We start from the raw sequence: 12,131 nt of genomic DNA, 5'->3' as shown, positions 1-12,131 counted from the left end.
TATATATACTTTTATATATGTATATGTATATATAATTTTTTTTAAGGGGCGGGAGTCTCACTGTTTTGTCCCAACTGAAGTACATTGGCTATTTTCAGCACAATTATAGTGTGCTACAGCCTCAAACTCCTGGGCTCAAGGAATTCTCCTGCCTCAGCTTTCTGAGTAGCTGGACCTATAGGCATGTGCCACCATACCCAGTTCATATGTATATTAAGATGAGTTAACTTACATCAGATGCCTACATCAGGAGTAGATTTTGTGCCTGTATAATGTTTTCTCTGTGGTGTAGTGTAAAAATGTGAAACCCGTTTTGAAGTCTGCATATTTATGTTGCAGCAACAGGAATAAGAACAGGACCTGCGCATTTGACAATGTTTTGTCTCCATCTAAATTAAATAGGTTGATGGAGACATCAGTTAGGGAAAGTTCGTTTTATTTTTATCTGAAAACGTGTTTTCTACTGGAACTTGTTTCACTGTCAGGGTGAATGGATACTAAGTATTACTGCTACTATCAGAGTGGAAAGTTTTAATAGAAGGAGAATGGCAAAGTGGTCAAAGGTCACGGACTAGGTTCACATGCTAGCTCTAGCATCTCATCACTGCATAACCTTCAGGCAACTCACATGACCACATTTTCTTCATCTATAAAATGAGGAAAATAATTAGACCCGCCTCAAGCAGTTCTTGTAAGGATTAAGTTGTGTATAGTGCCTAAAACGAGGTACGTGGCACACAGTAAGGTTACTAGTGTTAGCTGGCAGCATCCTCATGTCATCATGACGGTTTTAGAAATTTATAGGCAAGACACTTAGATGGCGTACTTTAAAAAAAAGTGTGTAATATAGGACAGAACTGGGCAAATTATGGCCTATGGGCCAAATCCAGCCCACCACCACCTCCTTTTGTGTGGCCCACAAGCTACAAATGAGTTTTACATTTTTCAGTGGTTGAAAAAAATCAAAAGAAGAATACGTGAAAATTAAATGAAAGTCACATTTTGGTGTGCATAAAAAAAATTTCATTGTAGCACAACATACTTGTTTGTTTATATATTATCTGTGATTGCTTTTGTGCTACAGTGGAAAAATTGAAGAACTGTGGCCAAGGCCATGTGGCCCACAAAGCCTAAAATATTTACTTTCTGGCTCTTTACAGAAACACTTTGCTGACACCTGAAGGGGAGGTTAAGAGCATGGACTGTGGAGTCAGACTCCTGGGTTCAAAACCCAGCTCTACAGTTGACTGACTGTGATCCTGGGCATGTTACAGCTCAGCATTTCCTCATCTGTAAAATGGGAATAGTAATAGTATTATTAGGATCGTTGTGAGGATTAAATAAGCTAATATATAAGTATATAGAATAGTGTCTGAAGTGTTGTAAGTGCTTTTAGCTATTGTTATTGCTGTTATTTACAGTAAAAGACATTTTTAAAACAAAAGTCATTGATTCTGTGCATAAAGAGCTGTCCGAAAAAACAGAAAATGTCTTAGGAGGATGTATGTATGTTGCTAAAGTTGGGTCCCTCTATGTGATTAAATTGAAGGCATGTAACAAACCAGTGATACAAAAGCAGATCACTGGCTGGATGCGGTGGCTCAAGCCTGTAATCCCAGCACTTTGGGAGGCCGAGACGGGTGGATCACGAGGTCAGGAGATCGAGACCATCCTGGCTAACACGGTGAAACCCTGTCTCTACTAGAAAAAAATACAAAAAACTAGCCGGGCGAGGTGGCGGGCGCCTGTAGTCCCAGCTACTCAGGAGGCTGAGGCAGGAGAATGGCATAAACCCAGGAGGCGGAGCTTGCAGTGAGCTGAGATCTGGCCACTGCACTCCAGCCTGGGCGACAGAGCGAGACTCTGTCTCAAAAAAAATAAATAAATAAATAAAAAGCAGATCACTAATGCATAAACAGGATCAGCCTGGGAAACTAGGATTGATTCTTCTTGGCAAGCAAATAAGTTCCTCTTCTTTTATGCCAAGATGCTTCAACTTGCAAAATTATTGCTGAGAGCTGACCAGCATTTGTTCTAGACTAGCTTGCTCAGGTAGCCATATTAGGGTGTCTTTTGCTCAAGGACATTAAGCAGTTCTTGGCTGTTTCCTGCAAGTATTACCTTGTGGTTTACACTGCAGGGGGCCTTTCAGTCCCCAGCTTAGGAAATTTCTCCATCATGAGTTTGCCATCGAGAGTATAGCTCTGCAGTTGACTGATTCAACTACTTCTGCAGTTGATCTTCACTCAAATCAGGATATCACTTAGAAAACCCTTTTGACCTATCTTTACACAATTCAGTTAAAAATGTCCTTAAAGTTTGGTAGCATGTTGAAGAACATGTGATTGTATATTATTCAGCAGAAATTCAAACCTCAAAGGGACTTTTGTTTCTAGTAGAATAATGTGAATCTTTAAAAGGTTCAGCTCTTGGTTGGTGTTGTGGTTTGTTAAGTGAGGTATTTAAATTAGGTTTTATGTAGTCAGATGCAGCATGGTGAGGAACACTCAGAGCAGAATGGCAAAAAGATTGTGTATTACTCACAGATTCCAGAGAACGGTCACCAGCACACCTTGCGGGGCTTACTGGAGGGGCCCAGAGACATTCAAGACACACGTGCCCAGACAAAGGGTGGGGACCAAGAGGGAGGGAGGGACCTGTGGGCTGGAGCCTTTATTGGGGTCCAGGGCATTATCTAGGTGTGTTTCCCAAGACAGGGTTGGCTTGGATACTTTGAAGGGAGCTCAAGGCTCCGTAAGAGAACTTGAAGGTTACATTATCAGGTTCACCAGGCTTCATGCAGACGTACAGTGGTCAGTTCATAGTATGGGGCCTTTTCTATCTAGAATATACAAATGGGGACTGGGCGAGGACTGCCTGAACACATATAGGTCAAGGGTGACAAGCAGAAGGAGCATCCCTATGAATGAGAGTTATGACAGTTAGCATCATCATATCATCATAAGTCATGTTCACTGCATGCTTCCGTTGTGCCTTGCACGTTCTAAGTGCTGTGTATGTATTGCCTCATTTAATCCAAAACGTAATCTATAAGGTTGGTATTGTTGCTTTTTCCATTTTATAGCTGGGGAACTGAGGCACAGAGGCATTAGGTAACCAAGTGAGGTTTTGTAATTCAGCTTTTGGGGTAGTCCAACTGTTTTGCATGTTCATTTCAGTTTAGACTTGGAAAATCCCACAGCTGCTAGTCATTTAAATCTGCCTTCTGTTGGCCACAGGTTCCTGGGATTAGAGTTGCAACTGAATAAATGTTTAAAATACATTGGAACATATCAGAGTTGTAGGCTGAAACTGTAAAACTACGCTGCATAAAAATCTGCCAGCAGGAGCTGAGCAGCCCATCTTGCCCGTCGGTCAGGAAAATCCTGCTCATGCCGAGCTGTTAGCAAACGTGCTCCTGATAGCTCCTCGTAATGCCTAGCTTCTCCAACACGGCACCTTGGTTCTTAAAGGCATTTCATTAATTTAAAACATTATAGTGTTTTTCATTCTTATTACATATTCATTTTAGAAAAAGAATATTGTTAGATTTTTTTAAACGAACCTCTACTGAACACTAACAGTAAAAATAGAAATTCTTAGAACCCAGTTTAGTCATGAATAATATTGATGCTTTGAGGTTCATCTCAAGTTTATTGCCCCATTCTTACGCTGCTTCAGGCCACTCAAATGTCCCCATGTTGGACAGTGCTATAGTACCTATTGTGCATAGAACAAGTTAGTCTTCATTATTTATAGTTTTGAATTGATGTCAGGGGTTTTTCTTGCGGCTGCCTCCTTTCACCTCCACAAAATTGCAAGTTCTCCAAAGGCAGGGACTGTCTCCATATTTTTCTCTTTTCCCTGGAGTTTAAGACAGAATGAGGCTAGCTGTATAATACCTAACTAGATCTCCAGAGTACTGAGTTTATAGTCTCTTACTCAAAATGAAGACAAGGACTCTTTAGACCCCTATGTTAGTTTGTTAGGGCTGCCAGAACAAATACCACAGAGTGGGTGTCTTAAACAACAGAAATTTCTTTTCTCAAGGTTCTGGAGTCTGGAAGTCCAAGATCAAGGTGCCTGCAGGTTTGGTTTCTCCTGAAGCCTCTCTCCTTGGCTTGCAGACGGCCGTCTTCTCCCTGTGTCCTCACGTGGCCTTTTCCCTGTGCACACCGTGGTATCTCTTCCTCTTTTAATAAGGACACCAGTCAGATTGGGTTAGGGCCCCACCCATATGACCTCATTTAACCCTAATTACCTCTTTGAAGGCCCTGTCTCTAAATACAGTCACATTCAAAAGTACTGGGGAATAGGACTTTAATGTAGGAGCTTTGTCGGAGGACACATTTCTTTCTATAACAGCCCCCCAGTCATGTCGGGGCATGAGCACTGGTTGAGCAAGAACATGGTTATATCATTTCAGGGCTTGGTCACATTTGGGGATGTCGCCGTAGATTTCTCCCAAGAGGAGTGGGAGTGGCTGAACCCCAGTCAGAGGAACTTGTACAAGAAGGTGATGTTGGAGAACTACAGGAACCTGGCATCGCTGGGTAAGGGCTCCCACCCCTTTTTCCACCCCTCGCCCTACCCACTTCCTTGACTAAGAAGCCGTTCATGCCTTGATCACCACGACCTGCACTGCCCTCTCGCGTCACCAAGACCTGCACTGCCCTCTCGCGTCAAGCCGAGGGGCCTGCATCTCAGTCTGGACAGCCACGCAGTGTGCGACCAGGTTGTTTTTATGTGTCTAGGACTTTGTGTTTCTAAGCCCGATGTGATCTCCTCATTGGAACAAGGAAAAGAGCCTTGGACAGTGAAGAGAAAAATGACAAGAGCCTGGTGCCCAGGTGAGTGTGGGAGAACCAAGTAGGGTGAGGCCAGTGCTGGTCTCAGTTCAGCTGCCTCAGACACACAGCATCTTCAGCAGGCTCTTCCTAAGCCTCTTGCGGTATCTGTTATTTATACTATTTGGGAATACAGAAATTTCAACTACAGCTTTATTTCCAGAACAGCAAATTATCAAGTAAGACAAGGAATTAGAATTATAGATTTCTTTCAGAGGTTTTATCCTAATAGGAAATGGTAACAGATTCTAAAGAACTGAGAATCTTACAAGGTTTCTTTGTTCAATTCACATTTAAAGGAAACGCTTGCATTGCCACCAGGACAAGTTACTGACAGTTATAAATTAAAGTGACTCACATGGGTCATCATATAGCATCAGAGAACAAGAATGTTTGTGTGAAGTTTCCAGTTTAACATCATATGACATCACATACTTCAAGCTAGTTTAATGACATAAAACTGTTTTTTCTTCCTGCAGATCCTTCATCTCTTGTTGAGACTAGTTAATTATGAAGACTTACATTTTTAAGGCCAGGATCTGGACTTTTATTAGTTAGCATTGTAATAAAAAAAAAGGAGGTATGTAGAAATAGAGATGAAATTTTTGCTAGATGAAATGGAGAGTGAAAAAGAGTTGACTTAAAGCTGAAATAAGGATCATATAGCAGTTTTTTTCTATAGCCTCCACTTTCTGTTTATATTAGACATTTTATTGTACATTTTTTTTTGTGAGCTCCCTTCTCTCTTGATTTTTAATTGCTTTTTCCAGTCTTCTGCTAAAAACATAATGTGAACTCTTGTTCAACTTTTAGGTGGGAAAGGTCTTATTGTGTCCTTTAGGACTATGGCTACACAAATTTAGGAATGTAGGGTTGGTTGAATATTGCTAGTAATACAAGAAAGCTTTCAAAACGATTTGCTTTTCATTTTCTTCCATAAAAGTAAGTGACTATTGTATGCTTTTTTGTGGCTTTTAATTTAATGGTTACATTTTGGAATTTTTCTTCATACTAACACGATAAAAGATATATTTGCCTTCTTTATATCTTTCAGACTTGAAGACTATGCGGAAGATCAAGGAGTTACCTCTCAAGAAGGACTTCTGTGAAGGAAAGCTATCCCAGGCAGTGATAACAGAGAGACTCACAAGCTATAATCTGGAGTACTCTCTGTTAGGGGGACACTGGGATTATGATGCTCTGTTTGACACACAGCCGGTAAGTCAGAAGACACTTTTCAGGCAAGAGGAAGTATCCTTCATGCGGAAACTCTTCTTGAGGGAAGAGACCATGACTACAATAACTATAGGAGAAGTTTTCATTTGAATACAATACTTCTTATAGACAGATTATCCCCTCAGAACAGAGTGTGCCTAATCTCGATACACATAAGAACAGTGGAGGGGGAAACTGAGTTGTAATGAATTACAAACAAATCTGTCAAGGTCAGAATTGTTTGACTTGCGATGAATGTAAGAAAGCTTTGAGCAGAATATCGACCCCTCCTTTTCATCAAAGATTTCATACGGGAGAAAAACTTTGTGGACTTGTTGAATAATTTGTATGAATATGGGAAAGCCTTCCGTCTGTGTTAAAAGGTTCATACTGTGTATAAGTATGACAAATTCTCCATAGCAGAAAGTTTCTCCTATTTTTCTGTGTTTTTCCCCAAACATATATGCTATAACTAAGCCCTGTCATTATGTGACCTGGTGTACCAGAACTTAAGTTGCAGTTCTTGCTATGGAGTGCCTTTTTTGCAGTGTGTAGACACAGTCCATCCCACTGGGACCAGGTGGGTTCATGAACATGGTTTGATTTAAAAAACATGCTTTTACCATTGCAGGGCTTGGTGACTATCAAAAACCTGGCTGTTGACTTCCCCCAGCAGCTACACCCAGCTCAGAAGAATTTCTGTAAGAATAGGATATGGGAGAACCATAGTGACCTGGGATCAGCAGGTAAGGATGTCCTTCTCCCGTATCTGAATCTATCATCGGGTACCTCCATTTTCAAACCAGTTTTGAATTATGGAGGAGGGAGGGAGTGTCTTGTGACGTGCTGGCCTGAATTTTTGTTGTGGATTCCTAAGACAAGAATTTGGCATTTGTAGAGGTGAAAGTTGGTGTCTTTGTTATGCTTAAAGCGTTATCTTCTGTGTCTTTCAGATCCTAGTCACCTGTTTTTCTGTTTCTTTCAGCGGTAACACTTTCTATCAACAAGGAGTGGTTCTCAATTTTAGGATGCCAAGAGTATTGGCCAAACCTCCTCTCTTTTCACTTTTGCAGGACATTATGTGGCTAAGCCAGATTTAGTCTCTTTACTACAGCAAGAAAAGGAGCCCTGGATGGTGAAGCAAGAACTGACAGGAAGCCTGTTATCAGGTGAGTGCAGGAGAGCCTAGTGTGGAAAAGTCACTGTAAGAGAAAGCAGAGCTTTTATTAAAAAGGCTGCATCCTCACTAATATACAGTAGGAAACTTTACCAGGCTCTCCGGGTCTAGAAAGAAAATTGAACTCCAGGATTTCCAAATAATTCTTTCCTCCTCCTTTGCCCCCTTCTCTCCAGTAACTCCCATTTCCCTGCAGTTCCTTTTTTTCTTGACCACTGGGACATGTATCATCCACTTACTTCCTTAAATGAGGAACTGGGACGTGTATCATCCACTCACTTCCTTTTCTGGACCCTGATGCACTTTTGAGCTGACTTCCAAAGGTTTTCTCTTCTATGGTTAAATAGCCTATTGTTTTCATCATGCATCCATTCCTGTGAGAACCACAAATCGAAAGTTATGTGACTGAGCCAATCTGCTGAGTATTGGCAGGCGATTGGAAACAGAGAATTGCACATAAATGTAAACCGTCAGTGAATTACTGTAATGGAAAAGATAAGACATGTTTATGGATAGCTTGCATGAAGTCGAGTTTGCAGAATTTCAAATAGGGCATTACAGAGACAAAGGAGATGTTGTTCCCAATGGCTTCTATGTTTTAGTAGGACAGGTAGGCAGAAGTTGAACTGCAAGAAAGGCGGAAGTAAAGGATCTTTTCCTCTCGATACACAAGGGAAAGAAAGGAAACTTCCATAGAAATAATGGTTTGTAGAAAATGTAACTGTTTAATTTGGCAAAAGAATAGAAAACCATGACCTTATCACAACATACACCTTAGACCCATTTAGGTTAGGATAAACACATTTTTCACATAGTAGAAATTATAGTGTATATTCAGTTATGCATTCACATGTTTTTCATGTGGGTTCCACATTGTATATGTCATTGCTCAGTTAGGTTGCTTTACATTTCTTAGTGTTAAAGATAGAAGAGATTTTCCAAGGTAAGTGAAAACTACGTATTTTGGGGATTGCTGTATTCCCGGGTGTGGGCACCTGCTGGGCTCTGAGAGTTGTTTGTGTTTGGCGACTAGCAACAACTACAACAATCAGATGGATGAGTTTAATTGCATCTTGAAAGCATTGGTTGTTTACATGAAAACTGGTGCTCATTATCTGTTGAAAGATTATACACGAAAATTATTCTTTTTCTATGAAAGAAATTGAACTTTTTTTGTAAATTTGGTTTTTCTCTTATCTTTTTGTAAAATGTCTGTCATTCGTACCCACTTCTCTTGTGTGTTAAATATTTTCTTAACAGTCTCAGTGATTGCTGTGTATATAAGCATACTAATTCTATGATACATTGTCTCAAACTATTTTTCACCTATGGCAATAAGAGTTTTTAATTAGGTCTTTTAAAATTATGGCATGTTAAAATTTCTCAATTTTTATATAGTCCAGTGTATTATTTCTAATGTGATTTATCCTATTTGTGTGCCTAACAACCTAACACATATAGTTCTACTTCATTTTTAATGACTATTTAGTATTATAACATATTAATATACATAATTTATTTAAATTATTTACTGTTGAGGATATTTAAACATTTAGGAGGTCTTCTCCAGTTTTTACCTATAGTCAACAGTGGTCCAGTTTGTACATATCTTCTTGCTTACATGTCAGAATATTTCTTGAAGATATATGCTTGGAAATGAATTTGCATGGTCAAAGCATACATATTTTTAAAGTGTCATAGATATTTTGCTGTACCATTGGTAAAGAATATATGAGAATACTGTTTCTAGACATCACCAATATGGCTATTTTGTAGTTTAAAAAAAATTTTGCCATGCTGCTAGATGAAAAATGTTTTATTTAATTTGCATTTCCCCAACTACTTATGATGTTGAGAATATGTGCACTTAAATCTATTTAGAGTTTGTATTCTATTCATAGTGTGTTTTTACTCATTACTCACATTTCCATTGGTTGTATATTTTCCTGTATTTATGCAACATTGATATGAATGCTTTTCTAAGTTTGATAAAATTTTCCCCCAATTTTCTGTGGTCTAGAAGTTTGCATATGGTATTTCTTACTATATAGTAGCTTAACTTGGGAGTTATCTTCATTTATAGAAGCATGTACTTTGTTGATTTTTTCATTTGTTTCACTCCTAGATTTTAAAAAATGAATAGATGTCCCATTTGGATAATATAATACATTTATTTGACCTTCTGTAACTTATTATTTCTCTCTCCTGTATCCCCTTCCTTCCTTTTCTTTCTTTCCTTCTCATTTTTCCCTTCTTTCCTTACCTTTCTCTTATCTTCTGTATTTTGCTGTGTGGTCTGTTTTATTTTACATATTTTTTACATGTTTGTTTTACATATTTTTTACGTTTGTTTTATTTACATATTTTTATTATAGAAAAGGACACATAAAATTTAACCATTTTAAAGTGTACAATTCAGTGACCGTATATTATGTGAGGTGATATGTTAATTAGCTTGATTGTGGTAAACATTTCACCATATATGAGCATATCAAAACATTTTATACCTTAAATATATACAATTTTTATTTGTAAACTGTGCCTCAATAAAGCTGGAAAAATATTTATTGCCAAAAAAAGAGAAAATGAAAGGCTTCATTGTGGAATGGCCAGAGAACTGAGGATGTTTTCAGGCTTGTGGAAGTAACCAGGAAAATGTGAAAATTATTATTGTTTTTTGAGTCAGAGACTGGCTCTGTTGCCCAGGCTGGAGTGCAGTGGCCTGATCATAGTTTACTGCCACGTCACCCTCCTAGGCTCAAGCAATCCTCCTGCCTTTACCTCCTGAGTAGCTGGGACTACAAGCACATACTACCATGCCTGGCTAATTTTTAAAAAGTTTTTTAGAGATAGGGTCTTGCTGTGTTGTGGAGGCTGGTCTTGAACTCCTGGCCTCAAGTGATCTGCCTCAAGTGATCCGCCTCAGCCTCCCAAAGCACGGGGATTACTGGTGTAAGCCACTGTGCCTGGCCCTAAATGTAATAGTTTTTAGAGGTGTAAAATGTATGTTGATGAATTCACCAATCAGTGAATTAATTCACTAGTTTTCCTTTTGGCAGATTCCTTTTTCCTAGCACATGAAAAAGGAAATGTGTGTTTTCTTGGTATCTTTCAGGCCAGCGATCTGTACGTGAGACCCAGGAATTATTTCCAAAGCAAGATTCATATGCTGAAGGAGAAACAGACAGAACTGCAAACACTAAACTTGAGTGTTCCAGTTTCGGAGAAAATTGGGATTCTGACTGTGTGTTTGGAAGGAAGCTTGCAGTAGGTCAAGAGACACAATTCAGGGAAGAGCCAATTACTCATAACAAAACCCTCTCTAAGGAAAGAGAACATACGTATAACAAATCTGGAAGATGGTTCCATTTGGACGTTTCAGAAGAGAAAGTTCATAATCGTGATTCAATTAAAAATTTTCAAAAAAGTTCAGTGGTAATAAAACAGACAGGCATCTATGCAGGAAAAAAGCTTTTCAAGTGTAATGAATGTAAGAAAACTTTTACCCAGAGCTCATCTCTTACTGTTCATCAGAGAATTCATACAGGAGAGAAACCTTATAAATGTAATGAGTGTGGAAAGGCCTTTAGTGATGGCTCGTCCTTTGCCCGACACCAGAGATGTCACACTGGCAAGAAGCCCTATGAGTGCATTGAGTGCGGGAAAGCTTTCATCCAGAACACATCCCTTATCCGTCACTGGAGATACTATCACACTGGGGAGAAACCCTTTGATTGCATCGATTGTGGGAAAGCCTTCAGTGACCACATAGGGCTTAATCAACACAGGAGAATTCATACTGGAGAGAAACCTTACAAATGTGATGTATGCCACAAATCTTTCAGGTACGGGTCCTCCCTTACTGTACATCAAAGGATTCATACTGGAGAAAAACCATACGAATGTGATGTTTGCAGAAAAGCCTTCAGCCATCATGCATCACTCACTCAACATCAAAGAGTACATTCTGGAGAAAAGCCTTTTAAGTGTAAAGAGTGCGGAAAAGCTTTTAGGCAGAATATACACCTTGCCAGTCATTTAAGGATTCATACTGGGGAGAAGCCTTTTGAATGTGGGGAGTGTGGAAAATCCTTCAGCATCAGTTCTCAGCTTGCCACTCATCAGAGAATCCATACTGGAGAGAAGCCCTATGAATGTAAGGTTTGTAGTAAAGCGTTCACCCAGAAGGCTCACCTTGCACAGCATCAGAAAACCCATACAGGAGAGAAACCATATGAGTGCAAGGAATGCGGTAAAGCCTTCAGCCAGACCACACACCTCATTCAACATCAGAGAGTTCACACTGGTGAGAAACCCTATAAATGTATAGAATGTGGGAAGGCCTTTGGTGATAACTCATCCTGTACTCAACATCAAAGACTGCACACTGGCCAAAGACCTTATGAATGTATTGAGTGTGGAAAGGCATTCAAGACAAAATCCTCCCTTATTTGTCATCGCAGAAGTCATACTGGAGAAAAACCTTATGAATGTAGTGCGTGTGGCAAAGCCTTTAGTCATCGTCAATCCCTCAGTGTACATCAGAGAATTCATTCTGGAAAGAAACCATATGAATGTAAGGAATGTAGGAAAACCTTCATCCAAATTGGACACCTTAATCAACATAAGAGGGTTCATACTGGAGAGAGATCTTATAACTATAAGAAAAGCAGAAAAGTCTTCAGGCAGACTGCACACTTAGCTCATCATCAGCGAATTCATGCTGGAGAGTCGTCAACATGCCCCTCCTTACCTTCCACGTCAAATCCTGTGGATCTGTTTCCCAGATTTCTCTGGAATCCATCCTCCCTCCCATAGCCTCAGGACGTCATTTCTGTTTGAGTTTAAAACCCCGTCTCCCTGCCCTTTTGTTTTCTTTTTGTCCCTTATTA

At 39.6% G+C, this 12,131-nt stretch overlaps 1 protein-coding gene across 1 annotated transcript in view; it reads left to right on the top strand.

The window, feature by feature from the left end:
• ZFP28 (ZFP28 zinc finger protein) overlaps positions 1 to 12,131 on the top strand; it is a 15,679-nt gene extending 3,548 nt beyond the window's left edge. The window contains exons 3-10 of the mRNA XM_011932419.1: positions 4,427 to 4,553; positions 4,755 to 4,850; positions 5,902 to 6,065; positions 6,694 to 6,808; positions 7,136 to 7,231; positions 10,355 to 10,934; positions 11,106 to 11,834; positions 11,919 to 12,131. Coding sequence (XP_011787809.1) covers positions 4,427 to 4,553; positions 4,755 to 4,850; positions 5,902 to 6,065; positions 6,694 to 6,808; positions 7,136 to 7,231; positions 10,355 to 10,934; positions 11,106 to 11,834; positions 11,919 to 12,057 — 2,046 coding nt within the window. The 3' untranslated portion in view covers positions 12,058 to 12,131. The remainder of the gene's footprint in view (positions 1 to 4,426; positions 4,554 to 4,754; positions 4,851 to 5,901; positions 6,066 to 6,693; positions 6,809 to 7,135; positions 7,232 to 10,354; positions 10,935 to 11,105; positions 11,835 to 11,918) is intronic.

The sequence above is a fragment of the Colobus angolensis genome, unplaced genomic scaffold (genome assembly GCF_000951035.1).
Source record: "Colobus angolensis palliatus isolate OR3802 unplaced genomic scaffold, Cang.pa_1.0 Scaffold96, whole genome shotgun sequence".
NCBI classification, from domain to species: domain Eukaryota; kingdom Metazoa; phylum Chordata; class Mammalia; order Primates; family Cercopithecidae; genus Colobus; species Colobus angolensis.
Note: the sequence above shows the minus strand (reverse complement) of the source record. Positions and strands in the feature narration are given on the sequence as shown.